The sequence below is a fragment of the Pseudophryne corroboree genome, chromosome 4 (assembly GCF_028390025.1).
Source record: "Pseudophryne corroboree isolate aPseCor3 chromosome 4, aPseCor3.hap2, whole genome shotgun sequence".
In the NCBI taxonomy this organism is placed as follows: domain Eukaryota; kingdom Metazoa; phylum Chordata; class Amphibia; order Anura; family Myobatrachidae; genus Pseudophryne; species Pseudophryne corroboree.
Genome location: NC_086447.1, coordinates 191008186 through 191028951, shown reverse-complemented (window position 1 = coordinate 191028951; position 20766 = coordinate 191008186). Strand labels below are relative to the sequence as shown.

Here is a 20766-nt window from a genome sequence, read left to right as displayed (position 1 = left end):
CCTCCTATACACACTGCGCCAGATAGAGCACGTTATACACTTTGTGCCGGGCAGAGCACATTATACACATTGCACCTTGTACAGCACATTATACACATTGCTCCAGGTAGAGCACGTTATACACTTTGCGCCAGGTAAAGCACGTTATACACATTGCACCAGGTAGAGCACGTTATACACTTTGCACCAGGTAAAGCACGTTATACACATTGCACCAGGTAGAGCACGTTACACACTTTGCGCCAGGTAAAGCACGTTATACACATTGCACCAGGTAGAGCACGTTACACACATTGCACCAGGTAGAGCACATAGACATACATTAAACAACCCCCCAAAAAAATATGTAGTCAGCGTCATTACACACATAAAGACCTGTTATTTGCAGTACTAAGCTCGATGTGATTTGGTCTATAGTAGAACAAAGACAGACTAGAACCATCCACCTGGGGCAGAAAGGGAATGGGTGCCAACCAGCCAGGTAAAAGGTATCAACCACCCAGGGCCAGGGGGAGGGATGAGGGGGCACACTGTTGCCGGGGGGAGGGGTGAGGGGGCACACTGTTGGAGGGGTGAGGGGGCACACTGCTGCCGGGGGAGGGATGAGGGGGCACACTGATGCCGGGGGGAGGGATGAGGGGACACACTGCTGCCGGGGGGAGGGATGAGGGGGCACACTGATGCCGGGGGCAGAGACGAGGGGGCACACTGATGCCGGGGGGAGGGTTGAGGGGGCACACTGTTGGCCAGGTGGAGGGATGAGGGGGCACACTGTTGGCCAGGGGGAGAGATGAGGGGGCACACTGCTGGCCAGGGGGAGGGATGAGGGGGCACACTAATGCCAGGGGGAGGGATGAGGGAGCACACTGATGGCCAGGGGGAGAGATGAGGGGGCACACTGATACCGGGGGGAGGGATGAGGGGGCACACTGCTGGCCAGTGGGAGGGGATGAGGGGGCACACTGTTGGCCAGGGGGGGGATGAGGGGACACAATGCTGCTGACAGGAGGGGAGATGGGGACACTCCAATGCTGTCAGGGGGAGATAGGGGGGGGGCAAGCTGGTACTGGCAGGGGGAGATAGGGGGTCACACTGGCACTGTCAGGGGGGATGGGGGCACACTGATGCTGGAAGGGAGGATATGGGGCACACTGGTGCTGGCAAGGGGGGCAGGAGGCCTCTCACAGTCATGCACCCACATGATGGGACTTACCGCCAGAGCAGCGCGGACGCAGCAATCAGGAAGCCTCCCCCGGGTGATCCTCCCCGCAGTACAGCTCCTGTGAACAGGAGTCTTGGAGAAGCGGCTGCGCCTGCAATACGGTGGACCCAGCTCTCTAGATAGCGGCCGCTGGCCGCAGCGGTCACCAGTAAGCAGGTGACAGGGAGGAGGGGGTATGGCCGGCTCTCCTGACAGCGGCCGCTGCCCGGCTCACTAATAAGCATGTGGATGACGGGCCGGCTGTCTCTCCTGACAGCGGCCGCGGCACTCACAAGTTGCAGGTGACGTGGAGGGGGATGGTTCCACTCATGACAGGCGGCCCCGGACCCCGATCGGCCCGCCAGCGTATTCCCCGGTAAAGGCAATGGCCAATCCGGCCCTGGCTATATCTCACAGACATATATACATTTTATATTTACACAGGCAGACAAACAACTATTTTATATATCACCTCTAAACACATCCACGGTACATACAGTATGCTTAACAAATATGCTGAATGGCACAAGTTTGAACGTTGTACATTACAAATAGACAGGAGTGTACACATACACATTTTGTAGCAAATATGACAATACTGTAAAATCTGTGCAAATATTTTGCTTGCTAATACTAGTCAGTATTTCACAAGTCACTTCCCAACATTTCCTGTATACAATCGGGGATATTTACTGTGTGAAAAAGGAAGAATGGTGTTCTTACCAATATGTTAAGGTAAGACTCTAAAACACCAACACCACTTATCTCCTCTGTTCCTGTTTTCAGAAATATTCCTTAGTGTATACAACTGTGCACACAATGAAACAAATACAACTCTGTATATATATACCCCCTGCAGCATCCCACTGAGAAGTGTGCAGAGGGGACACAATTCCCCAGCCTCTTGACAACCCCATAATGTGCCTCCCTGAGAGATCGCCATGGGAGGCAATTTTAAATTGATGGCAACTATGACACATTTTGCAAGATCCATGCTATCTCCTGTTCTCTACATAAATATTGGTGCATTCCTCAAACGTTGACCACATTAGCTTTGATATGACGAAACATGTTCTCTGTAACATACGAATAAGCCATTGTGAATGATGTTTAGTCTACCGAGTCGAATGCTAAATGAAAACCCTGTAGTCGGAGAGAATATAGCAAATGCAGGGTATTGTATTACTAATGAGTTACTGACTGCTATAGGCTTTGGCGTACTTGTGTGAAAGTTTCACAAGAGGCATATTCATACACTTTACCTGGCTACATCCACTTGCCATCCTCTTAAATTAAAATCTCTCTACAAGTTGCAGTAGGTTTCTTGGAGATAGTACATGTCCTGAGTCAGTAACCGCATGAGCAGAAAGTAAGAATGTACAAATGAACACATATCCAATCAGATGTAAGGCTCTTCTGAGTGGAAGCCTTGCTATGGTGAGTTTCCTCTGCCCAGCAGTCACCTACCGGCCATAATATAGCAGAGTATCAGGGTGTATAATGAGCCACTAGAGTTACAACCAGTTTTTGTTGAAGTTTACAAATTTGATTATTGGTCTCCTTTTGGCAAACAGTGACTGAATTGGTGTCAACATTGGTGCTGGATTCTTTATCCTCTCCTGAATTTGCAAGTTTGGGGGAAGCACCTTTAAAAGTGCTGTTATCTGGTGGCTTTCGTGTTGCCAAGCAGATCTTGGTGGATTTAGAGGAGCCTTTAAAGCTGGAGGATTGGGGCACACTACTGCAGTGGAGAAGGGCAATGAAGCATCTGTAGAACTGAGGGGAAAAAATAAAATCATTATTCATGACTGCACAGCATGTAACTTTATGCATACATAGCAAGAGCAAGTAAAGGCAAGCTAGTAATAACAAGCAAAATATCTAGAAGAACAGAAAAAATCAATGGAGGATAATTGTCACCATACAGTATGTCACATCACATAATTTAGATTTTCATAAAATTCAAAGACCATAGACCAGAGGTTCTCAAACACTATCCTCAAGGCACCCCAACAGTCCAGGTTTTAGGTATATCCATGGCTCAGCACAGATGGTTAAATCGAAATGACTGATGCACTAATTAAGTTAACTGTGGCAAAGCATGGATACATTTAAAACATAGACTGTTGGGGTGCCTTGAGGACTGCGTATGAGAACCTCTGCCATAGACCCAATACTTTCACAAAAATACCTCCCCTGAAATGTCCTCAAATATACTTTGGGAGGCTCATAAGGCCACCATTCGGGGTTTCATCATGGCTAAAACAAGCTATTCCGACTGTCCTACTGTATGTCTTGTATCTCAACTGAATACACTCTTGTCTCGCCGTGCTGTGCTTGTTTTGCAGAAACTTTGCCAATGTTTTTATGACAAAACTGATAAAATTTATTCACTGTTGGCAAACAAACTTAGATGCAAAGGGCATGGTGGACAAACTATTTTCTCATAAACTTAGTACCCTCACCTATGACCCTGAAGAAATAAGTGAGGATTTTAGGAATTTTTACAGCTACCTTTATAATCTCCCCTGACTTCCCCACCTGCCCCAGAAGCAGTACGCTCTTATTTATTTTCCACTCCCTTGCCATGCATATTGGAATCCCAGTTTTCTGCACTTGAGACTATCTTGGTAGAGGAGACTACTGCCGCCATTTAGTCAATGCGATATTCCGCCACCCTGGGTCCCAACAGTTTTTCAGCCCAGTATTAAAAATTATTTGCAAAGGAGTTAGCACCACATTTTATCTCCCTTTTTAATGACAGTCTAGATGGTGCATCTTCTGCTCTTGCCTCAATCCTAACTGACATACAGTAGAGGTGATTCTCAATCCTAACAGAGACCCAACTCAGTGCCTTAATTACAGATCAATTTTGTTACTGAACGTTGACTTTTTACGCCAATATTAATTCACCCTGACCAAGTTGGATTCATCCCAGGGTTCTAGGCCTCTGATAATACCAGAAGAGCTGTAGACCTTATCCACTCATTAACAGAAGCTCCATTCTTTAATCTTAGTGCTAGCCGCAGAGAAAGTGTTCAACCGCATCGCTTGTCCTTTTATAATTGAAGTCCTCCACAAAATTGATTGCTCTGGCAAATTCTATGATGGAGTTTCAGCACTCTATCACTCCCCAATGGCAACTGTCTCTGTTAACAACGTCACTTCCACTTGATTTGGGATCGCCAGCAGCACCAGACAAGGTTGTCTTGATATTCATGTTAGTTATGGAGCCCCTGGCAGTGAGGATCCTTTGCAATACCAATATATTGGGTGTAAAAATGGGTCCCTCATGATGCAAAATATCTACAGATGGAGCCAACTAGTCGTGGTTTCGTCTGTGACTAGGCACAACTTTTTTGATCTCTCTCTAACTCTACCCAGTCTCTATAGCCTCTCCTCTCCGAGATAGACCTTTACTCCCAATACTCTGGTTATAAAATCAATACTAATAAAACGGATGTCCTTGATTTTTATATCCCTGCCTCAGCAAAACAAAATCTGGAAGCTTCATTCCCCTTTACATGGCATAAACAGAATATTAAATACTTAGGGGGTGATTCAAAGCTGATCGTAGATGTGCTACTTGCCATGTTATGGGTCACAGCGGCTGCGTGTGATGCCATGCAGCCGCCACAGCAATGATCCGAACACGCCTGTGTTGTCCGGACCACTCCCCCCCCAAAGGCATTCTAACACCGTTGGCATGCCCCTCCCGCCCCGCGACCGACTCTGCCTGTCAATCAGGCAGAGGTGATCGCATTAGTAAGATGTTTTCGCATCTCACTGGGTGCGCACCCACAGTGTACCCGCTGCGCAAGCGCACTCCCCAAAAGGCTTCAGAATGCGATCGCTGCCGTTGCAGTGATCGGCTCTGAATTAGGCCCTTAGGCATTTATTTAACCCATCGGCACCATCAATCATTCCAAGCCAACTATCCCCTCATTCTGGACCAAATTAAATCGGACCTTCATGCGTGGCCTGAACACTGCATATCCTGGATATGTAGAATAAACTCATTAATGATAAATGTACTTCCTTGGCTTTTATATTTATTCCTAACCGTGCCGATATATATTCCTCCATATGTTTTAAAATTTTAAATTCCAATCTAGCCAATTCGTCTGGGCTAAAAAACGCCCCCAAATTAAAATGAAATTACTTCAGCATCCCTCTCGTGGTGGCGGACTGGGAATCCCTAATTTTCGAAAATACTTTTATGCGCCACAGCTGTTCCACTGCTTACAATGGTGTGCCTCTCATGCAGGGAAGGTCTGGGTTGATTTTGAATATGAGGAGTTTATCAACACTCTCCTCCCTTTTTGGCTCTGCAGGACTCGTTTCCCCCTGGAATGTAATTTTCCATCCTATAGTCTCCCACTCATTAGCCGTCTGGGATTTTACAAATAGGCGGTTTAATTTAGATTTGGGATATGATTTTAACTCTGAATAGTGGTCGGAAATTTGGGACAATGCTGTATCTAGCTACATTTGTGTCAAAATCTAAGAAAATATATAGAAACTTTTATACGGATGGTTTCTCTGGCAGGGTCCACAGGTTATCCACAGGATAACAATGGGATATGATGGAGCGTCAGCGGATTGGAACCAATCGATCAAAGCTTTCTGGCCTCCCAGGATGCAATGGGTCAGTCCATATATACCCGCCCACTGGCTCAGGCAAATCAGTTTTTTGTTTGGTGCGGCAGGAGCCGGACCATGGTCAGAGGGCTGCGGTTTTTTAGCAGCCCTATGCTTTCTTATTTTATTTTTCTATAGTCTTACTAATTTTTGCGTGATCTCTCTAAACAGCGTCTTATACGCACCTTAGTCACTCCAACAACTCTCTGCCGGGTCGCGACAACGCTTACCCACGAGTACAGTGCTGTTTCGGCGGGTGTCTGTATCGGATATACTAGCAAGTCCATCAGACATTACCAGGCTGTAGCCGGAGCATGGGGAGAAGGTAAGGCATTGGTTCCACTTAGCTACACGGAATACGGAAACAGCCACACTATTTTGGGAGGAGACTACCAAACAGTAGGTGACGCGGCTGCCACCGCGGTTGCACCAGCGCTAGGCCTTAGGGATCATAGGTTCCAGGAATAGCATGAGGCCGTGATCCCTAAGGTTGGTGTCAGCAGGGGGAGTCGGACGCTCTCGTGGTCACCCCTCCCCCTGATTCATGACCAGTTTCCGAGGAGTCTCCCGCCATGAACTGTTTCCTCGCTTCCGTCTCAGACGCTGCCACGAGGGGACCCGGTCACAGCATCTCTACTGAGGCTGTGTGACTGGTGCGTCTGTGTTCAATGAGCGTGTGTTCACTATAGATTCATGGAGCGGCAGTGTACACTAGTAGCATCTGGATCCACTCAGCGTTCGCGGGGTGGAGAGCGCGGGGTGGAGCGTAGCAGCGTGCGGCGGACACGACGAGAGAAGCAGCGTGGAGAGCCGGGAGAACCGCATCAACATGCAGCCAGCATCTGCAAAGTGGTATGTTCAAATCTCCCCATGTTATCTGCCTATTGCTATCTGCACCTATGCAAATCATCTATATTCCAAATGTATGTTCAAATCTCCCCATGTAATCTGCCTATTGCTATCTGCACCTATGCAAATCATCTATATTCCAAATGTATGTTCAAATCTCCCCATGTAATCTGCCTATTGCTATCTGCACCTATGCAAATCATCTATATTCCAAATGTATGTTCAAATCATTTATTAGACAGTTTTGTGATTTATGCTTTTGTTTGTAATTTAAAATACCTGCGTTTCAAAGCTTGGTCAGTGCCGCATATTTAATTAAGGCTGACTGGGCTGGTGTTTGTTTAGTCAAACACTGTGTAATGTAACACCTTTGATTAGTGGGACATTTGCCTCAGCTGTAGTTGGGTCAATTTCCCATAGTATATCTTGACAATGCTAAATTCCTTTGTCGTATAAACAACCCTTTATGAAGTCTAAGAACACTGTACGCTGTTTACTTAAGAAGTACCGTACGGGTACGCTGGTTGCGTAACGATCGCTCCGCCGTAGGCGAGACGCTCAAGCGTCACGTTCGCTCACGGCCCAGCGATCACAGGACAGTACGTTAAGGGCTATGACTAGAGTAATGATTCGCTATGGCGTAGCGGACGCTCGAGATCACGAGGAGATCACCAGCGGCGCTGACGCTCACAACCCTATACCTTTATGTCTAAACCTTATACCAATGAAATACACAGAATACCTTAATGTGAATACAGGGTGTAAGTGCAACCTTGTGTAACCTGACTAACTACAAAGCTGCTTGAGCGTCACCGACGCTCAAGTGAACACTTAACACTATAGGAAATACACAGATACTGGTTTAGGGTCCAAAGCCTATTAACTGTATTATATCTAATATACTTGTAAAAGGGGATAACAGTACAAATGATACACTACAATATAACAGAGACTTCCTAACCAAAATACAATACTATCTAATACAATTCAATACTAGTCTAGGGGAGATGTGAGAGAAAAGAGAAAGGAGAGAGAGAGAGAAATGGAGAGAGATGAGAGAAATTGGCTCACAGTAAGACAATGATTACGGAGAGAAACTTACGCACAAAGGGTATGATCGCATGCGCCTCGATATCCAGCTCCCGGTTATCAGCAGAAAACCGTTGATGAGAGAGTGAAGTTGGATATGGTCGGCCTGCCTATTTATGCCCCACACACAATGCAATCTCATAGTCCCTACAATCCCATTGTCCATTGGACGTCGGAATTCGGCCCTGTATCGTAACAAAAGGTCATAGGTTGATTCATACAGGTGGGCTGTGACGATTTCAAACAGCTCAGGTGGGTGGGAAACTAGGTTTCCCGCCGCATACCTGAGTATGAGTAAATAATAGAAATGGACATAAACTTCTTATGTCCATAACTATTCGCACGAGCGATTAATACGCTCCAAACCAACACCGGAATATTGCTAATTAAATACTCTTCCGATGGGTACCAAACACTGCTGCATGACTCTTGTTAGACCCTTCCCACAATACAAAGAGGGATTCCTCAGCTCAGGGACATTCTATATTAACTAAACTTTCAGAAACTATCAAAGGGACCATGATCTACAAACTACATTAATTGTGAAAATATGTAACGATTGGGTCGCACGCTACGACTACATACTCTTTACCGTAAATACGCATACCGATGCGAGCGGGTGCACGCATCAGCGGGTATGCGCTATCACGGGAAAGCGCACGCATGCGCAGCACGGACCAGCATGAGGTGCAAATATGGCAGCGTGTATAGGGATATTTTTCTGACTTTGACAGTCCACCCTTTGGCAGTCAATAATAACTGCCACCTTCTAAAACATTTCAAAAGGAGAAAAATATATGTCAGGGGTTAATTCATTTCCATGGTTGGGTGAGGGAGGAGAGAGGAGTAGGTGTGAAGAGGGTATGACCTAGTGTGATAGCAGAAGCATGTGTGTATGAGTCCATGTTTGGAGGGTCATGTATCATCGTGCCGTACGTGTTGTGAATCAAGCTTCGAGGTATTGCGAAGTATACATTTGAATTCCTTCTTATCCCGTGGTACGGGTCTGTGGATGGGCTGTCAAACTTTACCGAGCTCATTTCGGCTTTCAGTTGTAACAAAATGGGGATGCACATTTTAGTTGATGATACATGAATGGGGGAGGTATGTGGTTGCTGATATCTGTGCCTGTATTCCCTATCGTCTATGTGTGTCATTACCTGAGGGTTGTAGAGATGAAGATAAAGAACACTTATGGAAAATGCAATGATATTCTATGTCAGGGAAATGTACATCTGTCGTTGAAGTTGTGTTCGGTATCTGTTGAGAGTCGTCTTCTTTGCGCTGTATTGCTCCTTGGGCAAGAGCAAATAGCTTTGTCAGTGCCATCAGATTTACAAAAAATGTTGGGCTAGCGTGAGTTTAAAAATACTAGGGAAACTGGGGATCCATGGCAAAGTTCATCAAGTGTCCATATCATAGGTTGTCAAAACTTCATCTTGGGTGCTTGTCTGTTGTCTGTATAGCGTCTCGTCAACTTCCTCGTCCAAGGGGGTCTTTGTATCTTGGAGAAAAGCAGAAAAACAGGTGAAAGAAACGGACCGTATAATCGCATTTTCATCACATTCTGGTTTCTATCATTGGGTCATAAATCAAATCCAGGTTAATTACAGTTTCCTCACTCCTCAAGCTCATCACTTTTGTACTTTGTTTGCATCTCATTAAAGCCTGCCCGCATCTAAATATCAATCCAATCGATATAACGACACCCAAGATACATAGTAGAAACTTTCCAACATCCATTATGACTCCTTGGGCCCAGTCTCCCAAACCGGAGAACCAATTTCGCGGGTTCAACCATGACACCCAACCAGTCAGCTCATTACCTACAGCAGCAAGGGTGAGATTGTGTTTTCGACGAAATTCCCACTTCAATTGGAGAATATCGTCCATCTTTTGGTCTATGACCTCTACCGGATCCTCGGTGCTATTTGTGATATACGTGCAACACTTTATGCCGTACTGTGTTGCCAATGTAACACAATATCCGCCTGTTACTGCTGTAAGATAATTAAGAACCATCCTATGCTGAACTAGTTCTGTTTTATAAGCTTGAAGTTCTCTTCCAGTGTATCTAAACGTGTCATCATACATTTCAGTGATATTATCTAACAAATTGGCGAGTGCGGAAATGTATCTATAATTCATCACTCCTCGAGCGGTGCGAGTGAAATCTAACGCTACCAGAACCTGAATCCCGGTGGATTCATGGATAAGATCAGAGGCCGGATGCTCTAACCTTTCTGACAGTTGTCTTTTAACTCGGTGCTCGTAATGAGTGTGAGTATAAGGAGCTTGGGCACCACGGTGTATGTCCTTTATTTTGTCATGTGTAACAGTCATCACTTCAGGCAATACTTTTCCAATATAACACAATCCTTCAGAGTTTGGGGCAAGCCACTTGTACGCCTTTCTCCCGCATATGAAATATGCATCATCGGGGAGAACATATGGGACGGAGAAGGACATTACCATGTTACAAACCTTCTAGGTGAAATCTCCTGACCCTAATTCTTCCATCTGCTTAATGCACGTATCAGTTTGTACGATATGTGCACAGTATCCTGGTGATACCTCTCCAACTCTAGTAATCCTATTTCCTAAGGTATATCGATACCGGAAAGATTTTCCTCTACTGGCTATGTGGCGTACAAGCTCTGTATCTGTAGGCATTCTATCTGCTCTGTGTGAAAAGGTCATGGTAAGGTTGCTCCATGACACTTCCCAATTTCCCGGCTTACGGGGATTGGAGATGTTGAAACATAAGAGGGACCTATCCACATGGTATTGGTGGAGCTTCAAACTAGGAGGGCTGGAGATATTAAACCTCCGGTCCACCGGTCTCCCACCACTTAGCTCAAGTACCTCCCCTAACGTTAAAGGAAATGGTGCTAGCCCTGATTTGCTATGACCCTGAGGTACTTGAGAGCATACCCAACAATCTGTTTGGTTTAACACGTTACCCACTAAAGAGTGATAGTCACTCAATGGATGCCGGTCCATATGGATATTAAAACTGGATTGGCATTTCTTTATGCATCCATCTTCAACCAGATTATCACAGAGCCTACAGATACAGTTTTCTTCAGCTAACAATCCGTCACAATTTCTTCTATGATCAATGCTATCGGATCGTTTTCTGATACTCGCCTTTGCTTGTTGGTTTGGTTGATCTTGGAAAACTACGCCTCCATCATCATAATCGAAACCCATTCCAGAACCTCTCTCGACCTCTATGGTACTCTCGCCGGAACAGACTGCTCTGGTCAACATCACGGTTAACATCAAAATCCGGATCACAGTCTCTTGGGGCAAGTCCATCTTTGAGGAGGAAATAGAGAAGAATGAGAAGGGGGAAAAAGAAATTTCAAGGAAGAGGGGATGGGAAGTGGAGAAAAACAATAAAAGGGAGAGGGGAGTCGACAACTGCTTTCGGTCTTCAAGGCTCAGGTGCCGCCTCAGTCCTCCTGGAACAGACACTCCAGTGATACAACCTCTACCGTCTGTTCCTTATCACGGGACTTCTCTGGATCAGTAACCTTTTTGCAGTGGGATGAATGGACCCAAGTCTCTCTCTCAGCAACCTTCAATGCTGTGGTGCTAGTCAATAAGACCTGGTATGGTCCTTCCCATCTATCAATAAGACAACCTGAGCGTAGAAAATTTCGTATCATTACATAATCCCCAGGTTCAATGTCATGACAATTACTATCTGGTAAATCAGGAATCGCCAACTTCAGATTATCATTTTGATTCCTTAACTGTTTACTCATGTTAATCAAGTACTTTACAGTTACTTCATTGTTACATTTCAAATCATCCTGAGGGTTAATCATGACATGCGGTTGTCGACCAAACAAGATTTCAAAAGGAGACAGATTAAGAGGGGACCTGGGAGTGGTTCTGATGCTATACAAAACAATGGGTAAAGCTTCTGGCCACGTCAATCCTGTCTCTGCCATTACTTTACTCAATTTATTTTTAATAGTGCTGTTCACTCTTTCGACCTTCGCACTCGCCTGTGGACGGTACGGAGTGTGCAGCTTGCTATCAATACCCATTAATTTACACATTCCTTGAAAGACATCACCTGTAAAATGGGTACCCCTATCACTTTCAATGATTCTAGGGATACCATATCTACATACAAATTCCTGCACAATTTTCTTAGCTGTAAACATAGCGGTATTTGTAGCTGCTGGAAATGCTTCGACCCAATTCGAGAAAACATCTATACAAACAAGTACATATTTCAAATTTCGACATGGGGGTAATTGAATGAAGTCAATTTGTATTACCTGGAAAGGGCCGCCGGTAGGTGGGATATGGGATGGTTCTGTAGGTATTGCTTTTCCAATATTCTTTCTCAGACAGGTAAGGCATGACATTGCTCTTTTACTCGCATGAGAGGAGAATCCTGGGGCGCACCAGTATGCTCTTACCAATTTGCACATTCCCTCCTTGCCTAGATGAGTCAGTCCGTGAGCTGCTTCAGCCAGACATGGAAGATATGCTCTGGGGGCCACTGGTTTACCATGTCCATCCGTCCAGAGCCCTGAGGACTCCTGGCCATATCCCTTTGCCTTCCAGATTGCTCTTTCCTGTGTGGAACACAAATTCTGCATCTCACACAACTTTTGTGTGTTGATGGTATGAAATACCATCAGTTGTGTGGTGTCTGTCTGTATGGGGGTAGCAGCTGCAAGCTTTGCGACTTCGTCTGCTCGGCTGTTACCAAGTGACACTGGGTCTTGACTATATGTATGTGCTTTACATTTGATAACAGCCACTCTGTCGGGTTCCTGTATCGCTGTTAGAAGCCTTTTTATGTGAGCTGCATGCGCTATCGGTGTACCAGCTGCCGTCTTGAAATTTCTGAGGCGCCATAGGGCTCCGAAATCATGTACTACCCCGAAGGTGTATCTAGAATCGGTGTAGATATTGGCTGACTTGCCCTTAGCCAATTCACATGCTCTGGTTAGGGCGACCAGTTCAGCAACCTGGGCTGAGTGAGGTGGGCCTAGCGGTTCCGCTTCTATGGTGTCTTGGTCATCTACGACTGCGTATCCAGTACACAAGTCTCCCGAGTCTGACTGTCTATGACAACTACCGTCAGTGTAGAACGTGAGTTCTGCATCTTCCAGTGGATTGTCACTGATGTCAGGCCTTGCGGTAAAATTTTGGGTCAAATATTCCATACAATCATGTGTATCTTCCTTTGCATTAAATCCTCCTTCCCCATCACTCTCACCTTCCACCCTTTGTGTCTGACCAGGCACACCTGGTAGAAATGTTGCAGGATTTAATGCGCTGCATCTCCTTATGGTGATGTTTACTGGGGCCATTAATGCCAATTCCCATCTTGTAAACCTTGCTGATGAGACGTGTCTGGTTTGGGCAGAATTCAATAAGGCAGATACCGCATGTGGTGTATGGATTGTGAGGTTGTGGCCTAGCACGACATCTTCGCTTTTTGTCACTAGCAATGCTATCGCCGCAACGCTACGCAAGCATGTGGGGAGAGATCGCGCTACCGTGTCTAGCTGGGCGCTGTAGTATGCGACTGGCCTGCTGGCGTCACCGTGTTTTTGGGTTAGTACACCTGCTGCGCACCCAGCACTTTCTGTTCCGTATAGTTCAAAGGGTTTCCCATAGTCTGGCATACCTAGTGCTGGTGCCTGCGTTAGGCATTGCTTAAGTCCCTCAAATGCTGCTTCGGATTCGTCTGTATGCGAAATCCGATCAGGTTTGTTTGAAGAGACCATTTCCTGCAAAGGTAGCGCCAATATGGAAAACCCTGGGATCCAATTACGGCAATACCCACACATTCCTAAAAACGTCCTGATCTGTTGCTGGGTGTGTGGCAGTGTCATGTCTCTAATGGCTTGGATTCTATCAGCGGTCGGGTGTCTCAGTCCTTGTGTTAGACAGTGTCCCAAATATTTTACCTTAGTCTGGCATAATTGTAACTTGTCTTTGGAAACCTTGTGACCTGTGTCTGAAAGATGAAACAGGAGCTGTTTCGTATCCTTCAGAGAGGCTTCCAGTGAATCTGAACACAGCAGTAAATCGTCCACGTACTGTATCAATACTGATCCACTCTCCGGTTGGAAAGACTGTAAACAATCATGCAAAGCCTGAGAAAATATACTTGGACTATCTATGAAACCTTGGGGTAACCGAGTCCACGTGTATTGGACTCCTCTGTATGTGAATGCAAACAAATATTGGCTGTCAGGGTGCAGAGGTACCGAAAAGAATGCGGAGCAGAGGTCAATAACAGTGAAAAATTTGGCAGTGGGAGGAATTTGCATTAGGATGACAGCTGGATTAGGCACTACGGGGAACTGACTCTCAACTATTTTGTTAATCCCCCTTAGATCCTGCACTAGCCTGTAACCCCTCCCCCCACTCTTTTTAACAGGGAAGATGGGACTATTTGCTGTGCTGGACGTTCTTACTAGAATGCCCTGTTGCAGCAAGCGTTCTATTACTGGGAAAACTCCTAACTCCACCTCTGGCTTCAGAGGATACTGTGGGATTTTTGGAGCTATCCTACCATCTTTTACTTGTACAACTACTGGAGCTACGTTTGCCATTAATCCAGTGTCCTGTCCATCTTTTGTCCAAAGTGACTCTGGTATCTGAGATGTCATCTCTTCTACTTGGGATGGATTCCTATTTGTCATAATGGAATGTGACATTAATTTTGATGGGGAGTCTAACATGTCTCGTACCTCCTGAGCGTGATTCTCAGGAATGTCCAAGAATATACCTTCAGGAGTACAGTAAATGACGCAACCCATTTTACATAGTAAGTCTCTACCCAGGAGATTAGTTGGTGCCGATGCAGCCAGCAAAAAGGAATGCTTGGTATGCAAAGGCCCTATTGTAATCTCGGCTGGTTTGCTAACAGGGTAGTGCTGGACTACTCCTGTTACTCCCATGGCTGGAATTGTCCTACCAGTGGTTCTCATGCCCACTGTCGAATTTATCACTGACTTGGCCGCCCCTGTGTCTACAAGAAAGTTTCGACTACTTGTGAGGGGGTTAGCTGGGAACTACCAGAGGTATGCCAATCTCTGTTCGGGGGATATCTTTTTGTTTCCCCTGTATGTGGCTCGAAACTCCGCCTCTGTGGACCCTGCTCCCAATGTCGTGTGTCGTGTCGTTGTCTAGGGGGTTGAAAAGATCTTTGTACACTCTTTGTTCTACATTCTCGTGCATAGTGTCCCGGTCTGTTACAAGAAAAACATGTTATTACACTTGCCTTACCCACAGGATTCGGTGGTACATACGCAGGCTGCCTTGTGGTCAGCGCCTGTATACTTACTGACATCAACTTATCACTTTGCGACTCCCTGTGCCTAGTGATGTTTCTGTCGTGATCAATAGCAGCCTCTCTCAATGTGGACACTGACAGACCTTGCCAGCATGGTTGCGTGGTCTGTACCCTAGTCTTTAATGTTTCCTTTAAACCATCCATCAGTACAGATACTGCTACGTCTTGATGGTTTGGGTTGGTCTTAATGTCTTCTATTCCAGTGTACTTTGCCATTTCTAATAGTGCCCGGTGAAAATATTCTGATGCCGTCTCGGACTCTTTTTGTCTAATGGAGAATATCTTGTTCCATTTAACAACGGCTGGGAAATACTCCTTTAGCTGTAAATTTATCCTTTTTACATTATCCTTGTTGTACACGTCTGTAAGCGGTACATCTTTATCCAATGCACAGTCAGCTAAAAATTGAGTTGCGTCGACATTGGAAGGTAAACAAGCTCTTAGCAGTATCTGCCAATCCTTGTTGTTGGGTTCTACAGTGTTGCCTAGATCCCTGATGTATTTTTGGCTAGCAACTAAGTCCTTCCTGGGGTCAGGAAATTCGGACACTATTGTTCTTAATTCCATTCGGGAAAATGGAGTGTACATGGCAATGTTCCTTATGGGAGTGGCTCCAGACACATCTGTTTTTCCATTGGGAACTGCTATTACCCTTACAGGAGCAAGTCTAACAACCTCATTCTGTGTAGATTCTACAACTTGTGGTGAAATTGTTTCAGTGTAGTGCATGGTGCCGTACTTACCCGTTGACACGACCTCACCTATCCCTCCGCTAGGGGCTTTCGCTAATCTCGTGGGTGTTGTTGTGCCTACTGTGGTCTCTGCTATGGTGGCCGCAAGAGAGAGAGCTGAAATTGTTGCTGAATCGTCTTCTTGATCACACTCCTGAGGAAAGTTCAAAACAGGGTACAACTTGCACGGGTTAATAATTGCATGAGTTACTTGGTTAACATCATTAACATTTACAGGGTTACTAAGAGTTTGTGTTTTACAACCCAGTGCGTTTCTCTCCGCAATCAACTTCTCTCCAGCAATGTATGGTGGAGGAGGGGCTGTGGCTATCAGCTTCCTGACTGCCCCAGATCCTGCCGCCAGAGCCAAACCTCTCTGTATCTCACCTTCCTGGTGCCATAACTGTAAATAATCATGATGCTGAATTCGTCTCTTTGTTGATTTTAGGAGACATATCCTCCTCCTTAAATTTTGTAACACTTCTGGACTGAAGCTACCTATTCTTGGGAATTTGTCCCTGTCTTGTACAGTCATTCTCTCCCATTCATCACATAAAGATTCTGTGTGACTTCCGTATTTTTCACACATGATGTACCTTGCCGACCCGACGGGTCGGTTCTCTGAATCAACCCGAACCAAGGTTGATCGCCCCCTACCTGAACAATTGGCCCCCATAATCTGCAGGTGTTGCTTACTACTCCTGTGATCTTTATATCACGGTCTTCAGCGAACCCTTACAGCAAACCAAATTGTCCAAAAATAGGCCGGCGGTGGCGGTTTACCGAGTACCCCACTCACTCGCCCACCTCGACCAATACGACCTGATCACACCGATATGGTGCTGGCGTACTCGATACAGGGCCCCTATGGAACCTTCTGTTTACTGGAACATATGAGGGTTACCCGCAGGACACTTACTCTTTCCAGTAAAGGTGGGGTTGTTAGATAGTTCCTGAGTGACCAGCGAACTTCCCTTCCAAAAATAAAAAATTACACAAATCACGTCAGAATGTACAAATAGCGTTTGTGACCACTTTACTCTAATGGTATTAGGTCAGATTACTAACTACTGCACACAATTACGTGCGGTCCAATCGTTCAGTACATAAGCACTACTTGTCATGTACTGAAAGATCAATGGAATCGATGTTTCCGTCCGCGATTCCTTCAGCAAGAGCTTGTATGGCCTATATGGGTTCTGCACCAACACCCCAGGCGTTGTGCCTCTTGTACCTTTTATAGCGGACCTCTTTGTCTATTTTACCTGTTACCTTATGACCTCCTGGTCTGTTACCGTCTGTTAATGACCTCCTGGTCTGTTACCTTATGGTCCGCTATACTCTAATGCTCAAATATTATTTAACCAGGGATGCCTCCCTAGCCACCGTATATGTCACTTACACGTATGTCCTTTGACGAGTACCCGACTTTCCTTTTGGTTCAACCTCTAAGTTATATAAACTTATGTGATAAAAACACACTCACTCAACACATGTACACTTTGTTTCTATATCTATTTCTGTGCAGAAATTTTTCTTCAGCCCAGCAGTGTTACCAATTTGGAGCAGGATCTGTTAAACTAAATTTCAGATTTTTCCAAAAATAGATTTGCGTTATTTACCGCGTCGCGTTATTTACCGCTGTGCGTTACTTATCGCCTTTGCGCTAATTATCGCTTTGCGCTAATTCAACTTTTCGTGACTTGAGCTACGTGGGCGTAACCGGACGCTACGTTGCGTAACGTACGCTGCGTGCGTCTGCCTTTGGATTGCGTACGCAAGTCTTTTGTTAGGGACACGTGTACGCAAAACAAAGATCCACCGTAACACAATTTCTATTTTTATCAATGTAGATGATCCCTGATCATCTACCGCACACCACACTGACTGCCTTGTCTCCCAGACAAGCCGTGTGTTGGTCTATACTTTAACTATTACCTCTACTATGAAATAACAGCAAATCTCTTTTAGCACTTTCTATCAACTATAAAAATTGGCAAACAGGAATAGTGATATACGAAATTTGAAAAAAAGAAATGCAGATATATATATATGCGTGCGTGTATACGCAAGACAGAAGAGAAATAAACAGTTTTAAAAGACACAAGCGTTTTGTTCTTACTTCCGGTTCCCGGATTCCTTCAGCACTCTTTGTCTAAGCGAAGCAGACGCTTATCCCGTCAGCACTGCGAGACAACCTCCCACCCTTTGCTGGGGGATAATGTCTGCTGATCTACCTAGTGCAGATATGAGAAGGACAGGACGAGTCCCCCAATTGACAATGCTAAATTCCTTTGTCGTATAAACAACCCTTTATGAAGTCTAAGAACACTGTACGCTGTTTACTTAAGAAGTACCGTACGGGTACGCTGGTTGCGTAACGATCGCTCCGCCGTAGGCGAGACGCTCAAGCGTCACGTTCGCTCACGGCCCAGCGATCACAGGACAGTACGTTAAGGGCTATGACTAGAGTAATGATTCGCTATGGCGTAGCGGACGCTCGAGATCACGAGGAGATCACCAGCGGCGCTGACGCTCACAACGCTATACCTTTATGTCTAAACCTTATACCAATGAAATACACAGAATACCTTAATGTGAATACAGGGTGTAAGTGCAACCTTGTGTAACCTGACTAACTACAAAGCTGCTTGAGCGTCACCGACGCTCAAGTGAACACTTAACACTATAGGAAATACACAGATACTGGTTTAGGGTCCAAAGCCTATTAACTGTATTATATCTAATATACTTGTAAAAGGGGATAACAGTACAAATGATACACTACAATATAACAGAGACTTCCTAACCAAAATACAATACTATCTAATACAATTCAATACTAGTCTAGGGGAGATGTGAGAGAAAAGAGAAAGGAGAGAGAGAGAGAAATGGAGAGAGATGAGAGAAATTGGCTCACAGTAAGACAATGATTACGGAGAGAAACTTACGCACAAAGGGTATGATCGCATGCGCCTCGATATCCAGCTCCCGGTTATCAGCAGAAAACCGTTGATGAGAGAGTGAAGTTGGATATGGTCGGCCTGCCTATTTATGCCCCACACACAATGCAATCTCATAGTCCCTACAATCCCATTGTCCATTGGACGTCGGAATTCGGCCCTGTATCATAACAAAAGGTCATAGGTTGATTCATACAGGTGGGCTGTGACGATTTCAAACAGCTCAGGTGGGTGGGAAACTAGGTTTCCCGCCGCATACCTGAGTATGAGTAAATAATAGAAATGGACATAAACTTCTTATGTCCATAACTATTCGCACGAGCGATTAATACGCTCCAAACCAACACCGGAATATTGCTAATTAAATACTCTTCCGATGGGTACCAAACACTGCTGCATGACTCTTGTTAGACCCTTCCCACAATACAAAGAGGGATTCCTCAGCTCAGGGACATTCTATATTAACTAAACTTTCAGAAACTATCAAAGGGACCATGATCTACAAACTACATTAATTGTGAAAATATGTAACGATTGGGTCGCACGCTACGACTACATACTCTTTACCGTAAATACGCATACCGATGCGAGCGGGTGCACGCATCAGCGGGTATGCGCTATCACGGGAAAGCGCACGCATGCGCAGCACGGACCAGCATGAGGTGCAAATATGGCAGCGTGTATAGGGATATTTTTCTGACTTTGACAATCTGTAACTTCAACCATGCACAGCTGTGCATGTCAGCTGTGCGTTCCAATACTCAAAGCATTCCTTCTCTAAGCGTTTTGAAAATGAACAGTTAAAAAAACAGTTGAACAAACATTGAACAGCATCAAGAAAGAACTCTGGAACATTATGTGGCCTCTCCTCACCTCTGCCATGAGAACACCAGGACCAATGCCTACTACTTCTGTGTCCAAGAACATCATGACTGCCCCCGGGACTACCCCTCAAGCTCAGCAGGGAACTGAGGGACGTGCGCATCAGGACCAGACTTTGCTGGGTCAGTTCCATTGGACATTAGTGTGCACCCCACATTCTCACACCCACCCGCACTGCTCTCATGAGACCAGGACATTTATCTTTTTCACAAAATAATGTTAGTACAGTTTTCCAGCAAATGTGTCTTTCTCTTCTCTTTCTTCTTACACGGTACTTCCACCCCACTGTGTGCTATTCCCGTAATGTGTACCTCCATTGGTTGCACACCCTGCCAGCAGTAACCTATGCAGTGCGCCCCACATGGCTGCCTCGGATGGTTCCTCTGTGGGCGGGGTGTGCTTCATTTGGATCTTTCCATGCAGGGTATAGCATACTCCTACACACGTGTCAGTTCTCCCATACATGCATTTGGCCCCTGTATGGCTCATCTCCCACTGTGTAACCTTGTAGTGCGCCCAACATGGCTGCCTTATCTGGTGCGCTTGTGGATGGGATGAAAAATGCGTGGACCTGATGTTTTTATTGGAACCCTACTCTGAACTTAAGGACTCTGCAATCTCCCCATTTTGTGTTCTCTTCTAGGGGTGGACTATTCCACCCTGGGTAATCCTACGCAGTGCGCCTAAGATGGCTGCCGCACCTGGTGCCTTGTGATGGTGGAATACACAACCCCTGGAGGTTATTACTCAAAATGCCTACACCAATCATGCATTATTCTTTCTGTGTCTTTGTCTGTGTGGTTTATCTTTTGATGTAATAATAAGAATTTACTCACCGGTAATTCTATTTCTCGTAGTCCGTAGTGGATGCTGGGAACTCCGTAAGGACCATGGGGAATAGCGGGCTCCGAAGGAGGCTGGGCACTCTAGAAAGATTTATGACTACCTGGTGTGCACTGGCTCCTCCCACTATGACCCTCCTCCAAACCTCAGTTAGGACACCGTGCCCGGACGAGCAGACATAATAAGGAAGGATTTAGAATCCCGGGTAAGACTCTTACCAGCCAC

At 45.6% G+C, this 20766-nt stretch overlaps 1 protein-coding gene across 1 annotated transcript in view; it reads right to left on the bottom strand.

The window, feature by feature from the left end:
* Positions 1-878: 878 nt before the first annotated feature.
* LOC134911248 (pinopsin-like) overlaps positions 879-20766 on the bottom strand; it is a 239497-nt gene continuing 219609 nt past the window's right edge. Inside the window, exon 2 of the mRNA XM_063919546.1 lies at positions 879-2977. Coding sequence (XP_063775616.1) covers positions 2690-2977 — 288 coding nt within the window. The 3' untranslated portion in view covers positions 879-2689. The remainder of the gene's footprint in view (positions 2978-20766) is intronic.